Source organism: Lagenorhynchus albirostris, chromosome X (assembly GCF_949774975.1).
Source record: "Lagenorhynchus albirostris chromosome X, mLagAlb1.1, whole genome shotgun sequence".
Lineage (NCBI taxonomy): Eukaryota > Metazoa > Chordata > Mammalia > Artiodactyla > Delphinidae > Lagenorhynchus > Lagenorhynchus albirostris.
Window position 1 is genome coordinate 84774651 of NC_083116.1, and position 17897 is coordinate 84792547.

The 17897-nt window shown below is 46.3% G+C and overlaps 1 protein-coding gene across 1 annotated transcript in view; it reads left to right on the forward strand.

The window, feature by feature from the left end:
* Positions 1-17897, forward strand: part of ITIH6 (inter-alpha-trypsin inhibitor heavy chain family member 6) — a 50135-nt gene that overhangs the window by 5151 nt on the left and 27087 nt on the right. The window contains 8 exon segments of the mRNA XM_060137345.1: positions 2704-2766; positions 4124-4246; positions 5507-5661; positions 10698-10788; positions 10790-10809; positions 11652-11713; positions 11716-11895; positions 14058-14227. Of these exon segments, the coding sequence (XP_059993328.1) occupies positions 2704-2766; positions 4124-4246; positions 5507-5661; positions 10698-10788; positions 10790-10809; positions 11652-11713; positions 11716-11895; positions 14058-14227 (864 nt within the window).

Below are 17897 nucleotides of genomic sequence, written 5' to 3' on the forward strand. Positions count from 1 at the left end.
AGGACTTGAACCCAGGCCAGTACGATGCCGAATACCAGAGCCTCCACTACTATGCTCAAGTACTGCCAATGTTTTAAGTCCCATAATATCCTTTCCAACCCTCTTCATAAACATATGCAAGGCACATTACAGTGTGATTTTCCTCCGTGGAGGCAAGTCTAATTGGATATCCACATACCCATTCTGATATTGTCATAAAGTGTCATAGGATATATAACTATTTTGTTGTAAGATCAACATGAAGTTTTTAAGATCTTATTTTTATTAAAGTAATGCACATACATGGCAACAAATCAAACAGTAAGAAGGAGCACATGATAAAAACCAATGGTCCCCTGCCTTGACTCTCCCCATCTCCATCCCACCCCTTCAAAGCAACATTTTAACAGTTCTTGGGCTTCCCTGGTGGCGCAGTGGCTGGGAATCTGCCTGCCAGTGCAGGGGACGCAGGTTCGAGCCCTGGTCCGGGAGGATCCCACATGCTGCGGAGTGGCTAGGCCCATGCACCACAACTACTGAGCCCACGTGCCGCAACTACTGAAGCCCGTGCGCCTAGAGCCCGTGCTCCACTATGAGAGAAGCCACCACAATGAGAAGCCCACACACTGCAAAGAAGAGTAGCCCCTGCTCTCCGCAACTGGAGAAGGCCCGTGCACAGCAACGAAGACCCAACGCAGCCAAAAATAAAATAAATAAATTTATAAAAAACAAACAAAAAAAACCCAGTTCTTGCACTTAGTTCTGCTGGTGGCTCCCTTTACAACTCTAGATAACATGTATATACTTTGTCTCTTGGTTTATAAAATTTAGACAATATCCTGTTGACTCTCAAGTATGACAATGAGGGCTTTGTTTCTGTACACTGCCTCACTTTCCCTCCACTCCCCTGCAATGTTTAACGCTGATATTCCTTTGTTGTTCCTAGTTAACTTTGTAACTTGAAAAAATACATATACTCAAACCTCTATTCCTTATTCCATCCATTTTTGACAGGTAATTTTGACTACCCACTTTTTAGGACAAGGATATTAGAGCCACCACCCTCCCTCTGCCCATTGAACGACCCACATTGTCAGTTTGATCTTTCCTTCACATTGTCTAGGTTATTAACATTTACATTCTGTCCTGCAGCCACAACCAGCTCTTCCCTGCTTTGTCTTCATGTTGACTGTAAAACCTGAAAACCAGTCATGATTTACATTATCATGACTATGTAAATATTTTTCAAAACCCAGCCAAATAGTGAGCCAGGAATACAGTTCCTTCTCTACAAGTCCTATGTCACAATCTTTCGGCCTCTCCAAAGAGAATGTTTCTACTATCAAGGTCAAAGGGAGTCCCTCTTATATTCCATCAGCTTCTTATAATCATGTTATGTTTTATTTTGCTTTGTAGTTAGACCATGATTTTTTCGAACAGGTACACACACACACACACACACACACACACACACACACACGGATTCTCTAATAGCCTTTCTTTATTCCTTGAATTATTTGCCTTTATTGTATTCATTCTTTCAACAAACATTTATTATCTACAATGTGCCAGGCACTGTTCTAGAAGCTGAGGATACAGCAGTGAAACAGATCCTTGTCCCCATGGAGGTGATATTCTAGTGAGGAAGAAAGAGAAAATGATCAGATAAATAAGTAAAATATATAACAAGTTTAAGTGTTATCAGTGCTATAGAGAAAAATAAATCAGGGTAAAAAGGATAGGGAATGCCAGTGAGAATGGGAGGTTATTGAAGTTTTAAATAGGTTGGTCAGAGAAAGACTCACTGAAAAGGTAGCATGTGAACAAAGACTTGCATGAAGTGAGAGAGCTAGCCAAGTGGATGCCTGGGGAAAGAACATTCCAAATAGAAAGAACAGTCAGTGCAAAGGCCCTAGAGCAGGACTGTGCCTGGCATTGTTTGTCTCGTGCCTGCCATTTTTGAAGAACATAAAAGTCAGTGTTGCTAGACTAGTGGAGGAAGGCAAGGAGGGAAGTAATAGAAAATGAAGTCAGATAGGTAATGGGGGCCTGATCTTATAGGGCCCTGTAAGCCAAGCCACAGTGGAATCCACAGGAGGGTTTTTAGCAGAGGTGGGAGAGTATCTGACTTGGGTTTTAAAAGGATCCCTCTGGCTGTTGTGAAAATATACTGGTGAAGGGGGCAGGGATGACAAATTAGGAAGCTGAAGACCAGTGAGGAGGCTGTTGTAGTAATTGCTTGGGTTGGATCCACTATTACCTGGGTTCACTGTTCTGGGCACCTGTTCTGGAAATCCTTCTTCAGCTTTGGAAAATTAACTTCTAACAAGTTTTTGACAAATTGTCCTTTATTTTTTCTGTTCTCTCTGGCTAGGACTCCTGTTATTCAGATGTTGAACCTGCTGGATTAATCTTCATCTCTTAAATTTTCTCTCCTACTTTGTGTTTCTTTGTTTTTTGGCCCTGCATCCTGGGAAATTTCCTCAATTTTATTTCCCAGTCCTTCTGTTGATTTTCTTTTAATTTCAGCAACTTATTTTCCATCCCTAAGGAGTCTTTCTTTTCTCTGATTGTTCCTGTTCTGTGGCATTTAAGTCTTGTTTTTTTCATGTTTTACCTTCTTGAAATTTGCTGAGGATATTATCATTTCTTTTCTGAAATTCTCTTTCCTTTCCAAAATTCCCCAATTTCTCTGGGGTCAGTTGTTCTATTTTCTTATTTTAGTCTTTTGCTTTCATGCTGCAGGTTCCCTTAATTTGCCTGAAGACCCTTGGTTATCCATCCCAGGTAAGGGAAAAGGACTGGTAGCTGATGTGGGTTTCTCTGCTGTTGTATAAGCAGAGCTGTTTTTTTCTAGCTAGGGCTCTCTCCCATGAGGAAATTCTGACAGGAAACCTCGTGTGGACTTGGGGGAGGTTGCAACTGACAGGCCATGGGTCACCAAATACAAGAATGAGGAGACTTTGTTATGCGGTACCAAATGCCATAGGACAAGTCTGAATGTTCCCTACGCAGTTTGTAAAATGTCGTTAGAGATTTTGCCTGAAGGTAAGTGCTGGGGCTGCATGTGCTCTATGTGGATGGAAAGGGCAGAGGGATAGGGGTTCTGACTGATGCTGATGTCCCGTGTGCACACCTTCAAGTAATTTTCTTTCTCAGCTCCAGTTCTCACTCCTGCCCTCCACAGTTCCTGTAGACACAGTCCAGAGCATCTCTGGGTTCCCACAGGCAGACTGACACCCATCAACTGAGCATCTCCCCACCCCTCCCCCACCTAGGTCTCCAGAGGGACAGGGAGCTTCCCATACTTTCGAGATCAATCAGGCCTCATCCAGCTCTAGTCCTAGCAGCTAATGTTTACTGAATGCTTACCATGTGCCAAGCATTCTGAAAGTACAAGCTTTTTTAATCTTCATAACAACTTTATAAAATAGGTACTATTATTACTCTCTTTTTATAGGTAAGGAAACTGAGGCTGCAGAGCAATTAATTAAATTTCACAATATTACACTCTCAGTAAGTGGCAGAACTGAGACAAACCCAGATGGTCTGAGTCCAGTAGTTCTACTTTGAACCACTATCTTATTTTCTCAGTCCTACCCTAGCCTATCTTGGCCTCTGAATATTCTGCAGATTGTAAGACTCATATCTGTAAGAGTCAATTTTTATGGGACCCTAAGTAAATCCTTCCTGTCTCAAGGCTAAAATCCATGCCAGAAAGGACCAGGATTGGGGCCTTGCTCCACCAACCCCTCTCTCATATCAGCTACCTTTTTAAGATGATCAGTGCTAAGTGACCTTTCTCTGGCCTCAGTTACTGTGCTCCTGTGGATGTTTATAGGAAAGAAAAACCCCACCCTGGGCCAACACAGCAAACAGACAGACCCAGAACTCTAGTATGTTTAGTTTCCATTCATCTTACAGCTGGATGATGGGAAAAAGGGAGGCATGGAACTGGCCCCTCTCCAGGCAAGATGCCAACCCCAGCTCTTGGACAATCCTGGCTTGTGTGGATTCAATGCCACATTCAGAGTCTTCCCCACCCTTCAGGATAGTCCCTCCCTCCCAAGAGAAGGGATACCTGAAGGCTTAAAAGAGCACGAGTTTGGAGATTGGGCTCAGACCTTCTGGATGTGAACAACAGCCCCGGGCCAGAGGTGGCATCTTGTCTAAGTGGAGATGCCTCATCTGTATCAGCTTTTTGCTGACCATTCTCCTGGAACTGACATGCCAGGGACCTTCTGGGACCTCCTCATCAAGCACAAAGGTTAGATCTGGGATGAGGGAACAGAGCCCCAGGATTTGCAAGGAAATTAGCTCCTTGGGGGCAACAGTGGAAGGTTATTTGGTCTGCTTTCTCAGTCCTAGGAAACTAGGGCCAGAGGAAAGAGTTACTATTTTCTGAGCATATGTCAGGTGCTCCACCAGGGATTTTAGGGTTATTATTTCATTTAGTCCTTACAGCATCCCTGTAACCTAAGCTCTACTATTATAGCTAAGTAGATAGCTAAGCTATCTACTGTTATAGAAGAGGAAACTGAGGCTCAGAGATTGACACAGTTAAGAGGTGGCAGAACCAGAATTTGATTCTAGGTCCAGCTGATCCCAAATGCCTTCATTTCCCTCTGCCCCACACTGAGAATGAGCTAGACGTGTGGGTAGATGAAGGGATCATGGCTTCAGGAAAGGTCAGGAAGAAGATCGATATGTTACTTACTGTGCGGCCTCAGGCTCTGGGCCCAGTTAACACATCTGTAAAATATGAACAATAATATTATGTAGCCCATAGAGCCGATGTGAGGATTAAATAAGATCATGGATGCCAAATGCTTATCATGCTTTCAGTGTCTGATTGTACTTATCAGGTGCAATTCTTTTTTTTTTTTCCCCTCTTTTGGCCCCGCCTTGCAACATGGGAGATCTTAGTTCCCCAACCAGATCAAACCTGTGCCCTGTGCAGTGGAAGTGCAGAGTCTTAACCACTGGACATCCAGGGAAGTCCCCAGGTGCAATCCTTTACACTTGAGTTCCTAAAAAGGGAATAGATATAGATATAGTTATAGACACATATATCACAGTGTCTTGCACAGAGTAGAGCTCAATGAATGACAGCCACTCTGTTATATTCTAAAGCCTTGCTACCCAAAGTAAAATTCATAGACCAGCAGCATCAACATCACCTGGGAGTTTGTTACAAAGTCAGAATCTCAGTCCCCACCCCTGACTTGTTAAATCAGAATCTGCATTTTAACAAGATGTCCAGGAAATTCATGTGCACATTAAAGTTGGAGAAGCACTTGTCCAGAGGTCCCTTGATTTGTGATCCTCTGTGAGCCTTTGGGTCTGAGACTTGGTAAAGCTCACTGAAATATTAGGCAGATCCACAAAATGAATGACAGAGGCTGTTTTCCCTCTCTGGGCCTCAGTTTCTCCACTTGTACCTTGAGGCCTGTCCAGGAGTCCTGGGTACTAGTACATGTAGGCCAAGGATAGAGTCTACCTAACCCACCTCCCTGTCTTCCCTCAGCTGTTGATGAAAATCTATTCAATGCATTCTACTGTGGTTTCCCGCTACGCCCACACCTTTGTCACCTCTGTCTTGTTCAGTCCGCATGCCAAGGCTCATGAAGTCATCTTTGACCTGGATCTGCCTCGCCTCACCTTTATCTCCAATTTCACCATGTAAGTCTGCTTCCAAACTCACTGTTTTATTCATTCTTTTGTTCATTCTTTCAGCAGAGCATAGTGATAGAGAGCATGCACTCTTGAGTTTGAATTCTGATTCTGCCAGCTATGGGACTCAGGACAAATCATGTCACTTATCAGAGTCTCATTTTACACATCTGTAAAATGGGGATAAAGTTAGAACCCACCAGGCTTCCCTGGTGGTGTAGTGGTTAAGAATCTGCCTGCCAATGCAGGGGACCACGGGTTTGAGCCTTGGTCTGGGAAGATCCCACATACCACAGAGCAGCTAAGTCCGTGCGCCACAACTGCTAAGCCTGCGCTCTGGAGCCCATGAGCCACAACTACTGAAGCCCGCATGCCACAACTACTGAAGCCCGTGCACCTGGAGCCCATGCTCTGCAACAAGGGAGACCACCGCAATGAGGAGCCCGCGCACTGCAATGAAGAGTAGCCCTGCTCGCCGCAACTACAGAAAGCCCGCACCCAGCAACGAAGACACAGTGCAGCCAAAAATAAATAAATAAATAAAATAAAATAAAATAAATTAGAACCCACCTGAAAGGATTAAATGAGCTAATATATGTGAAAATATATGCTAAAATTAGTGGCGGGCAGATAGTATTTCCTTGATAATATTTGCTTGATTATTTTTTTAACAAACATTTCCTGATGCTGACTGTGTGACTTACACTGGGCTGGGTATTACGGAAAAAGGAAGATGAATTGCACATGGTCCTGCTCCCAAAGAGTTCACAGTCTAATGGGGGAAATAAAAATGAAAGCAGATAATTTTAATAAAGTATGCTGGGAAGAAAGAGAAGCGTGAATGCGGGATGGTGGGAATGGCGAGGCCTACCAGGAGACAGTGGTCAGTTCCCCAGCCCCATGCAGAGAAAGCCTCACAAAGATGATACCTAAACTGAGGTTCAAAATATGAGCTGTTCATCGGGCAAGCAGGCTGAGGGCAGGGCTGGAGAATCCAGGCAAAAGGAGCACAGGAATAAATGTTTCCCCATTAGGGGAACTGGAAGGACATCAGTGTCACCAGAGTGTAGGGCACAAGCAGAGGTAGAGAGTGGTCAAAATTGAGACTGGAGAGGTAAGGAATGACTAGGTGGTAGAAGGCTGCCAATGCCAGACCAAGCACCTGGACCTTACTTGATGGTCTCCAAACCATCTTATGTGTTTGCACACCCATCAGGAAAAAATTGATCATGTACTTCCCAAATATATATTATTTATTAATTTATAAGGTCTATAAATACACTACTGAGCAAATATATTAGGTACATTATGAAGCATATGTAAAAATATACATAGACAATGTAAGAGAAAACCCTATAAGTAGAGTGTTAACATTGTTTTCCCACTCCCTCAGTGTGTGTTGGCGTGTACACACTCCAGCACCCCCAGAGTGTGTGTACTCCACTTTAGAAATAACTGTGGCCCATAATGAGGAGATATGGCAAGGTTTTAAGCAAGGAGTGACAATAGTGAGGTGGGGTGGGCTGGAAAGGCCAGCTGGGAAGCAGGGAGCTCAGTAAGGAGCCTGAGGCAATATCCGCATAAGGGCTGCTGAGGGCTGGAACAGCGTAGTGGGGGTGGGATTTGAGATACCATAAGGAGGGAGAAACAACCTGGTGCATACATGTGGGGAGTAAGTAAAGATAGAAGGTGCCCACTTGATTTCAGCTTGTCTGACCTGGTAGATGACAGTGCCTTCTTTGAGATGGTAAACGTTGAGAGGAGGAGCAGATAAGGAGAACTTGGTGGGGCCTCATTGGCTCATATAATACCTTAGTGTGAATTAGAAAATGGTCCCAACGGGAAGAGTGACTCAGATTTAGCAGATGAATGAGGCCAGCACGTGCAGAGTTTCGGCCTTTGCACAGACCCCCTCACCAGAGGTGGGCTTTGTGCTATAAACAATCTGTAAGCCTCTGTTAACAGCAGCCCTAGAGCCTGAGCTTTGTCATCAGGAACCTCCTGGCCTTGATGGACAGATGGCACTCCCCCGAAGAGAGGAAAGGTTGGAGGAGGTAGGCAGTGTGTCCCTGGCAAGGGAGTTCATGGGAGAGGTGGTGAGGTAGTCAAAGAAAGCTTCCTGGAAACAGGATTTCCATATGGGTAAGACTGGAAGGAACCAGGATCACTGTGTGTGGGTGACCCAGGAAGATCAAAGGCAAAAAAGACAGCATGGGTTTGGAGTATGGGGGCTCACCAGAGAGGTTGCTGGTCAAATGATACAAGAGCTAAGCAGTCAAACAGAATGTGGATTTTTGCTCTAGTAGAAAAAACTCCAAAATAATTTTTTTAATTAAGCAAAACAGGCTGGAGGAAATATTTTGGGCAGACTCCATGGAAAGTATGCTTGCTGCAGGTAGCACACATAGAGAGGCCCCAGTGTGCTGCTGCCAGACCAGCCCCACCCTACACCCCTACAACCCCCAGGAGACCTTGGGGCAATGCCAGCTCAGCCCACCCCCACATGAGCCCAGCCACAGCAATAGTCTGTTTCAGCTGCCTAGAAACACTTCCCACCTGAGTGGTCTTTTCTGCAGGTTGCATATCCTCCTCAAGTGTTCCTAGAAACTGCTTCTTTGGTCAAATAACTTCATTCTACCCCAACCACCCCCAGTACCTGTGCCTTCCATTTGTTAAAGAGAGACTGTTGTTCCTGCCGCTTGCAGAGTTGCAGTAATGTTCTCTAGGACAAGGAACTATCTATCACTCCTCAAAGACCAGATCTGACCCATCCCCCCCTTCAAGATTTATCTTGGACTCCCATTCTTCATATCTAGACTTCACTGTCATATGAGCTCATTGAGTCTAGTGTTCAAAACCCTTTATTCTCTAGGCTTATACAACCACTCCAAACTTCTCTCCATAACTCCTTTCCCTACCTCTCTGTTCCAGCCAAATCTAACTACTTGCTGTTCTCTGAAACATGGTCCCTGTGTTTTCCTGCTGTCTGTATTGAATGCCCATTCCACAAATAATTGTTGAGCGCCTACTATGTGCCAGGCAGCATTCCAGGTACTGGGGATACAGCAGCAATTAATACAGAAAAAATCCCTGCCCTCAAGGAGCTTACAGTCCAATGGAGAAGGCAGATAAGGGAAAAATAAACAAGGAAGTATATGTCAGTTTATGGATAAGTGTTACAAAGAAATAGAAAGTAGAGCAAGAGAGATAAAGAGTGAGTGGGAAGGCGCTGTTTAGGAGCGATCAAGGATGTCTCTCTGAGGAAATGACATTTGAACAAAGACCTGAAAGAAGAGAGAGTATAAGATTTGCCAATATCTGGAGGAAGAGTGTTCCAAACAAAGGGAACAGAAATTGTAAAGGCTCTTAAACAGGAGTGTTCTGAAAAAACTCAAGAAACAGCAAGGAGGCCTTGGTGGCTGGAGAATAATAAATAAGGTGAAGAGAAGGAGGGGATGGGGTTAAAGAGGTGACAGGGAGCCATATAGTATAGGAGCATGGAGGCCCTGGTGAGGACTTTGGCCTTTACTCTGATTTGAGACAAGAGCCACATAGACTTTTGAGCAAAGAAGGGACATGGTCTGACTTAGGATTTAACAGGATCTAGGATCTGTCTGACTGCTGTGAAGAGAACAGGTAATAAGGAGGCAAGGCTTTAAAGAAGGAGGCCAGTTAGTAGGTTGTTGCATTTATCCAAGCAAGAAATGTTGGTAGTTTGGATTAGGGTAGTAATTGTGGGTGTGGGGAGAAGTAATCAGATTGTGGACATATCTAAAGATAGGGTCAAAATTCCCTGATGGATTAGAAGTGGTGTATGAGAGGAAGAAGGGAGGCAAGCATTACTCTAAGATTTCCAGCCGAACAACTATTTCCTGAGATAAGGAAAACCAAGGGAGGAGCAGATTTGGGAGGTGGAGGAGCTACAAGGAACTCAGTTTGGGATATGTTAAGCTTTAGGTGCCTATTGGAAATGCTAGTGAAATGTCAAGTAAGCGATATATAGGTCTGGAGTTCAGGAGACAGGTCCACACTAGAGATACAGATTTGGGAGGCCTCTGTGTGCAAATGATATTTAAACCCATGGGACTAGATGACCTCACCTAGAGAGTGACTGTAGAAAGAACAGAGGAGAGGAAGGGGAGGTCTAGAGCAGAGTCTAGGAACGTTCCAAAGATTTAGAATCAAGAAGAGAAGGAGCCAACAAAGGAGACTGAGGAGGCATGGCCAGTGATGATCATTTGTCCAAATCTTCCCTAATTTGAACTCCCCCACCACCAAGGCCACCTCCTCTAGGACCTTTTCTGGAAGACTTGGGCAAAAGTGCTTCCTCCCTTCTTTGAACTCCTTTATACCTTATTACCTTCCTTAGAGCAATAGGAAAAACTGGGGTAAAACAAGTTTGAATTAGTATCTCATTGGTCTCTGAGCCCGCTAAGGTCAAGGCCCCTTCCCTAGTCAATCTCAGATGCCTTTGCAGCAATTTGCATTCTGCTTTCACAATTTTTACTGCCTGTGCCACCCACCATATTAGTTACTTAATATAGTTTCTGTAAATAGATACACTTAAGATTACCTAAGTTAGGCTTATCCTAAGTAACAATATCTATGAGCTCATGTGTTCAACGTGCTACTTATATTTTTAATACACATTACAGTAAATATATAACAATTGTAATAAAAATGTTCAGTTGTGTCCCACCTAAAATTATTTTATGTGCCAAAACATGGAATTCATTCAACACTTTGGAAAACATAAAGTCCTAACACCAAGTCAACCATATACCAACTGTGTGGTCTCTATTTCCCCACCTGACAAATGGAGATAATGATAACTGCTTCACCTGCTTTTATCTCCCTGGACTCTGCTCTCTTCTCTTCTTCCTTCTCTCACTCTGGCTTCACAGTTCTATTTTGCTCTTTTTCTCTCCCCATCCCTCATCCTCCTCTTCCATCTTCTTTGTATGTCTCTTTCTGTCTATGTCACTGACCATCTCTTTTTTCCTTTCTCTGTTTCTGTCTGTCCTTCCTCTTTCCTGCTCCATCAGGACCATCAACAATAAAGTCTACATTGCAGAAGTCAAAGAGAAGCACCAGGAAAAGAAAATCTATGAGGAAGCCCATCAGCAAGGAAAAAATAGCTGCTCATGTAGGCATCAGGTAAGGCTCCAACCAGTCTGAAACATGACAAGTTCATCTTGGATGTGTGATCAGGGACTTACACATGTTCTCACTTGGCCTCAATCTCTACCTCTGTAATGTGGGGATAATGATCTCTACTTCATAGGATTACATGAAGATGAGGTGAGTTAATGAATAGCAAAACCTATAAGAGAGTAGGTGTTCAATAAATGGGAGTTTACTTCACTACTTCCACTTTCCTCCTGCCAGCAGGATGTGGCTTATTTAAGAACTGACATCTTCCGGTAAGGTTATGTTCAAGTGAGATTTCTCTAAATCAAATCCTGTTTCCTAACTGAGTTCCATTCTGATGGCAGAAGTGTATTGTCTTCCTTCAATGTTTCCTCTCAGCCTCCAAAAGAGTTTCATCAAGCACGGAAACTTTAGGTTTGGCTACTGCATACTGAGGAATTAATGGCGTATAAACAAGCTTAGTCTAAAGCATGGGGGAGGGGTGGGCGTGAGGGGTTATTTGAAGGGAAAGAGACATTGTGTGTAAATTGAAACCTCTTTTTATAAAATAAATCATTACTCCCTTATTGTTTTATTGTAGATTCAGATTTTCACTAACATAGTTTCCTTATGGGTAAGCTGCCTGTGATAGAATTTCTTAGGCAGAATATTTAAGAGGATGAATGAGTGAGAGAGATAGTTTAACAAGTGGGTGAGTGAATAACTAACTGTGGTTGAGGGACTTAGCTGAAACAGAGCCTGGCCAGGTCTGCTGGGGCCAGAGAGGGGGTAGCCAGAACTAGGTCATCTAACAGCTCCCCTCCTCCTCACGACATCCCATCTCTCATCCTCCTCCCTTTCAAGACCAGGGACTGAGAATCAGAGAAGTTTCGCATCTTCACCAGCCTGGCAACAGCCACAAAGGTGACTTTTTTCTCGCCTACGAGGAGCTGCTGCAGCGGCACCAGGGCCAGTACCAGCTGGTGGTGAGCCTGAGACCCCAATTGGTGAGAAGGCTGAGTGTAGAGGTCACAGTGTCAGAAAAGACAGGCATTGGCTATCTTCACGTACCACCGCTGAGGACCAGCCGCCTGCACACCAACACCCACACAAGTATGTGAGCAGCACTACAGGTCAACCATAAGACTGGCCTTCCCTAAATGGGAAGCTGCCCCTTTTCCCTCTGCTTCCCTCTAATACCACTTCTGCCCTAGGTTCCTTTCCCATTCAAACAAGGAGAAGAGGGCAGGTTTGGAGTTGAAAATATTTCGGTTACAAACTTGCTCTCATCCTTGCAAGCTGTGTGAAACCAGCAAGTCCCACATTTCCCGCAGTGGTGATTTCCCTCCTGAAATTGTAAAAGGGGAGAAGGAGTTGCTGAGTCAGCTCCATGAAATCATATGTTGACATTGCTAAGGGATTCAGAGCCCACACTTGCTTTCCTCTGGAATCACCACTGAGAATGGAAGGGCAATGGGAGGACAGTATGAAGTGCAGGCTGCCCCAGAGGACATCATCTCAGGCCCTGTATGCCAGAGAGATGTCCTGGCTGCCAGGCTTGCTTCAAACTTCATCTCAAGGTGTTTGTTTTTCCATCTCAAGGTGTTTGAAGGCCACACTGGCTACGGCCAGCAGAATCGCTATGTGAGCTGTCAGAATACAGATTCCTGGACCCCACCCTCCTGGAGTCTGCTTCAGTAGGTTGGGGAGGGGCCCAGGAACCTATCTTTTTAACCCATTTGCAAGTGAACTTGATGTCCAGTCAGCTTGGAGAACCACTGGTCCGGCCTAGACGCCTCCGCTGAGGGACAAGTGGACAGGCACAGAGAAATCACCCATGTCATGTGGCCACTCTCGCTAAACTGTTTAGCTTCGGATGTCCTACCTACTTGGATCCTGCTGACCCAGAGAGACAGTATGGAATACAGACAAGAGAGAGACAGACACAGACCTGGGTTCAAATCCCAGCTTTGACCTTCTCCAAAGGTGGGGCAGCAGGCAAATCACTCACTGGCTCTGCTTCACTTTTCCCGTCTGTACGATGGGGACGTGCAATCGATGGCCCAGGACCACTGTGAGAATTTGAGAAAATTCCTCTCTGCAAATCACTGGTACAGAGTAATGAAGACCTGATGATAATTGTAATCATTAGCATTATCGAGCACTTACTAAGATCCAAGTATGGTTCCAAATGCTTTACATAAATGATCTCACTGAATTCGCACAAACACTGTCTATGAAAGAGGAGCTATTATCCTTCCCGTGCTACAGATGAGGAGCCTGAGGCTTAGAGAGTGTGAATAACTTGTCCAGGGGCCCACAGGCAGCATCTGAGTCCTTGGAGCTTGCACGCTTAAACCCTAAGCTATAAATGGCAGCTCCCTCCCCCCTTCTCCTTAAAGGTTAAAACGGAGGGGAGAGCCAATCCTGTGGGGATAAAACAGAACAAAGACCTCTGAAAGGAAGGAAGCCAAGGGAATGTATGTAAGCAGACGCCTCAGAGAGTATGGGGGCTCAGTTTGCCCCTAAGCTTCCTGACAGCTGTAGCAGGAAAGGGGGGTGGGGAGCAGAATTCCCTAGTTTCCATTTTCTGGAAAAAAGGAGGCACAGAGGCATGTCTAAATGGACATTTGTCTTGGGCTGAAATTCCAGAGGAGTTGATCTTGTGGCCAGCTCAGCAAACATCCGGGACCAGAAGTTCATCTGTGATTTCATGAGGCGCTAAAAGTCTTATTCACACACGTGATTCTGAGAGTCAAGAAGCCAGAGGGGGAAGAAAACACATGAAATTCTATCTAGAAGAGAACGTTGCTGGGCTGCAGTTTCCCACAGCAGTAAGGGGCATGGGAGGAGACCGAGGCCCTGACTGTGTATCTGTCTCTCTCCACAACACACACGACACGGTCTCTCCGGGAGGAGATCCAGGCTCCTGGGGACATGACACTCCTCCAGAGACTGGGCTCCCTGGATGGATGGCAAATGAGCCAGGATGAAGTTGTGAGTGAGGGCCAGGCTGCCAGAGCCTGGGAGCTGAGTGGGGGCTGGGTCTGTCAGGCTGGGCCCGTGGAAGAGGCAGAGTAGGGGGAGCTGGTTGTAGGATTGGGAGAGGAATGTAGCATTTGGGCAGGTGGAGGGGCGTTGCAGGCAAAAGGAACAGCAGGTGGTGCAGGGCTTACTTCTCACCCTCCCCAGATATTGCCTCTTTTGATGTCCCTTTACCTGACTTTCTGCCTGGTGAGCTCTCCATCCCACCTAACCCCTCCCCACCCGTGCAGGTGAGGCTGACTCGCCCCCATCCACCAGGATTGAGAGGGGAGAGACCAGTGTCCGAATTACCTTCTGCGTGACACTGCAAGACCAGTCTGCCTTCTCCAGTTTAGGCATCAGGGCCGACTTCGTGGTCCAGTATGATGTAGTCATGGAGGACATCGTTGGAGACGTGCAGGTGAGAGGGCCAGGAGAATGGAAAGAGCGTGGGCTCTGGAGTCAGACAGACCTGGGAAACAAGGCGCTGGCCTCCACAAGGTGCACGTTTGTTTCTCCCTAGGGATCAGTGAGGACTAGTGAACACGGATAGGACGGTGTGTAGCGACACATGACTTCACACCTGGTGAGGCACATGTGTCCCCCAAAGGGTTGGACACCCGGAACTGTATAAACTGAATCAAGATCCAGGTGAATACATTCCTAACTGAAGCAAATCATAGCCCACTCTTAACCAGACCTTTCGGAAAGGCAACCATTGGCCAGCGATTAGTCTCTCACACTTTCTGCAGCTCTGATACTCTCATGTTCTCTTGGGCTTTCTGGATGTCTCTAAGTTTTAAAAATTCTTTTTGCCTCACTTGAGCCATTTGCCTAAACAGGGAGCCCTTAAATTCTGAGCTCACACACTCACGAAGAATGTGCAGAGGTCCCACGCTCTACCAGAGGGGTAGAGGCTGATCCGGGACCCTTGGCTTCACAACAACAATTGCATGGCAGCCTGAGAGGTCTGGTCCCAGCCTGCTTCTCCCACCACACCTCTCACTGCCTCCAGCACACAAACCATCCTCCAGCTCCCCCACACCATGCCACACCACACACCAATGTCCCAAAGCACCTGAACCTGCCAGTCATCTGTGCCTGAGTATGTGCTCATACTGTCTGCCGCCCTGGGAATGTCTTCTCCCTCCTTTTTCCACTGGTGAGTGTCCTCCTCATCCCTGAAAACCTTGCTTCAGTGCCACCTCCATGATGACCCCACCCCACTTACAATTCCTCTCTCTGCTCTGGGCTAGTATAGTGCTTTGGTTACACCTCTCCTCATGCACTTACTTATTCATTCATTCATTCATATGTGGACTCACCTCCATCAAGCTGGAAACATCTCTAGCCCAGTCCTGCCCTCAGTGACTCTGGGAAGTCAGGAATGAGTTGGACACAGTCCCTAATCTCCCTTTGGAAATGTCCCATCCTGAGGTAACTCGATACATAGAGCCAGAGCAGTCATAAAAGGTTCTAAGGGCTGTGTATAAATATGTAATGGGTTACGTATGGATACCACTGAGGAGGGTTTCACGAGAGCCTTCCTGAACGAGTTGGCCTTTAAGTTAGCATAGGAAAACTGAATAGACTTTACCTCCACCTGGGCCGATAGGATGAAGGGGAGGGCATGCAGAGAGAGGGGAATCGCATATGCAGAGGCACAGAGGTGTAACAGAGGCCTGTTGTATAAGGGGAATAGAAGCAATTCACCCTCTCAGAATAGGAGCTGAGGGTATCATGCCAGTAGGTGGCAGCAGGGCCTTAACCTGGTGTTCTGGTGTGTGTGTGTGTGTGTGTGTGTGTGTGTGTGTGTGTGTGTGTGTGTGAGTGCACACGCGCGCGTGCACGTGTGAACTGAGACATTTGTCTGCTTGTTCATTCTTTACCTCTCCCATCATTGCCTGGAGTAAAGATACAGATAGAACAGACGGAACTAGGCATTAAATAGTACGACTGATACTCCCATCCACTGTGTGCTATGATTCCTGCATCCCCCAACCAAGAACCCCTCAATTCACCTCCCATTTTACTTGAGTATGCCCGCCTTTCAAAGCCCAACACATTTACTCCATGGGCACCTAATCCGTTATGCCCACTGCTGGCTGATGTCAGGAACCCTGAAGTGAATCACACACAGATCTTATTCACTGTCTCCAGGTGAAACAGAGAGACACGAGAATGACACAAGATGAGAAGTGCTTTATCAATGACAACATAAGTATGATGGAAGCCATCATGAGGGGTGAGGAGGTCAGGGAGCCTGACCTGGGTCTTAAAGAATTCAAAGAAGTGTGCCAAGTTGGGAAGGGGGGCTCTCAGAAGGCAAAGGCAGTCTAGTAAACTGAGGGCTGCATGATACAAAGAATAGAGGCTGGAAATATCCAGGGGTGTGTAGGGAACTACAAGTGGATTGGAGTTCCTGGAGTTTTGATTTGAGGCCCAAGAAATGCTAAGAGGTGAGACTGAAGGCCATGAGTGCTGCAGGGGCTTGATAAGGAACATAAAATTTATGTTGAACATGCCCAGGGAGCCCTGAGAGGGAATGACGCTATGAGGTTTGTGTTTAGAAAGACCAGACCTTGCAGCTGCTGCAACGATGCATGGACGGGAGGGGCCCCAGGAGAAGCAGGGAAACCAGAGGGAAAGGAGCCCTAAATTTGGACTTCATTAGTTTGGGATGGCGAGGCGGGTTGGGCCTGAGACATATCCAGCAGATCAAACCAGCATGAATTTGTGGCTGGTTGGATGTGAGGAGTGAGGGACACAGGAGGATTCAGGGGTGACACTCAGGTTTGTATCTGGAGTGACCATGTGGATGATGGTGCCTCTAAATGACAAAGACACGCAAGGCTGAGATGGGAGGAAGGTAATGAATTTGTTGTTTGGGCAGCATACATTGGAGGCTTCAGCCATCCAAGGGAACAGGTCCAATGGTGAGTGTGTATGAAGCTGTGGAGGGGGAAGAGTGAAGAGCATCGGACTGGGGAAAGAGTTGTGGGGTCAGCAGTGGAGATTCAGGGGTTGAATCCAAGAGAGCTAGGGAGGTGACCCAGGCCAAATGTATAGAGCCAGAAGAGCAGACCCAGGATGGCAGTTGCTAAGGTAGAGCTTCCCAGTCTAGGAGCTATTGATCTCCACAGCCCTTGGGGTATCTGGCCCCACGGAGCTGCCATCAGCCTATTCAGGGCTGTAAATCCCCACCACTTCCCTCCATTGTGCTACACAAACGTAATCATTCTCTTTGCACGCCATGACAGACAAATATTAGGCAACACTGTTTAAGGGACAGTGGGGAAAGGGAGCTGAAGAAAGAGACTGAATCCGATGGACCTGAGAGCTGGTAGGAGAATAAGGAGTGTTCATCCTCTCTGGATCCCAGGGGAAAAGATTCTTCTGAGGAGCAGAAGTGATTGTCAATCGTGAAATATATCAGGGAGGTGCAGTCTGGTGAGAACTGAAATACACCCACTGAGTTTTCCAACCAACTGGTCGTTGCTACCTTTGGTGAGAGATGGATCAGCGGTGGGGGTGGGAGCCAGGCTGCAGTGGGCAGAGGAGTAAACCGGAGGTGAGAAGACCATTGCAGCTGCCGAGTTCATTACCTTGGCATGCTACCGGGAAGAAAGGAGCTGATTTGAAGTTTGGGTGGGATTGGGATGAATGGAGGTTGTCTTAGTGGATGGAAAAGACACCAACATTTTTAAACTCTAAAGAAGACCCAGTCGGGTGCATGGGCTGGGTTGGAGAGTAGGAGTCTGGCTGGTGGAGGAGGTACTGGAGGCTGGGCATGCATGGGGTCAGGGAAGGATTGTTTTGTCTTTCAGTAGAGGGAGGAGGCATATAGGTGTGTGGACCCTGCGCAAGGGTGGGGTGGGCAGTCCAAGGGACATGGCCTGGTGCCCTTAATTTTTTCATGAAGAGGGAGGGGAGGCATTTCCTGAGAATGGGGTGGCATGACAGTTGAAGGGAGTGTGAGAGGTTGGTGACCTGGGTCATGCCTCTGGTTTACATAATAGGATGTGAGGTGTGGGGTCACTGGTGAGCCTGGGACCATGGAGAGGTAGGAATGTGATTTTCCCAGAAGCTCT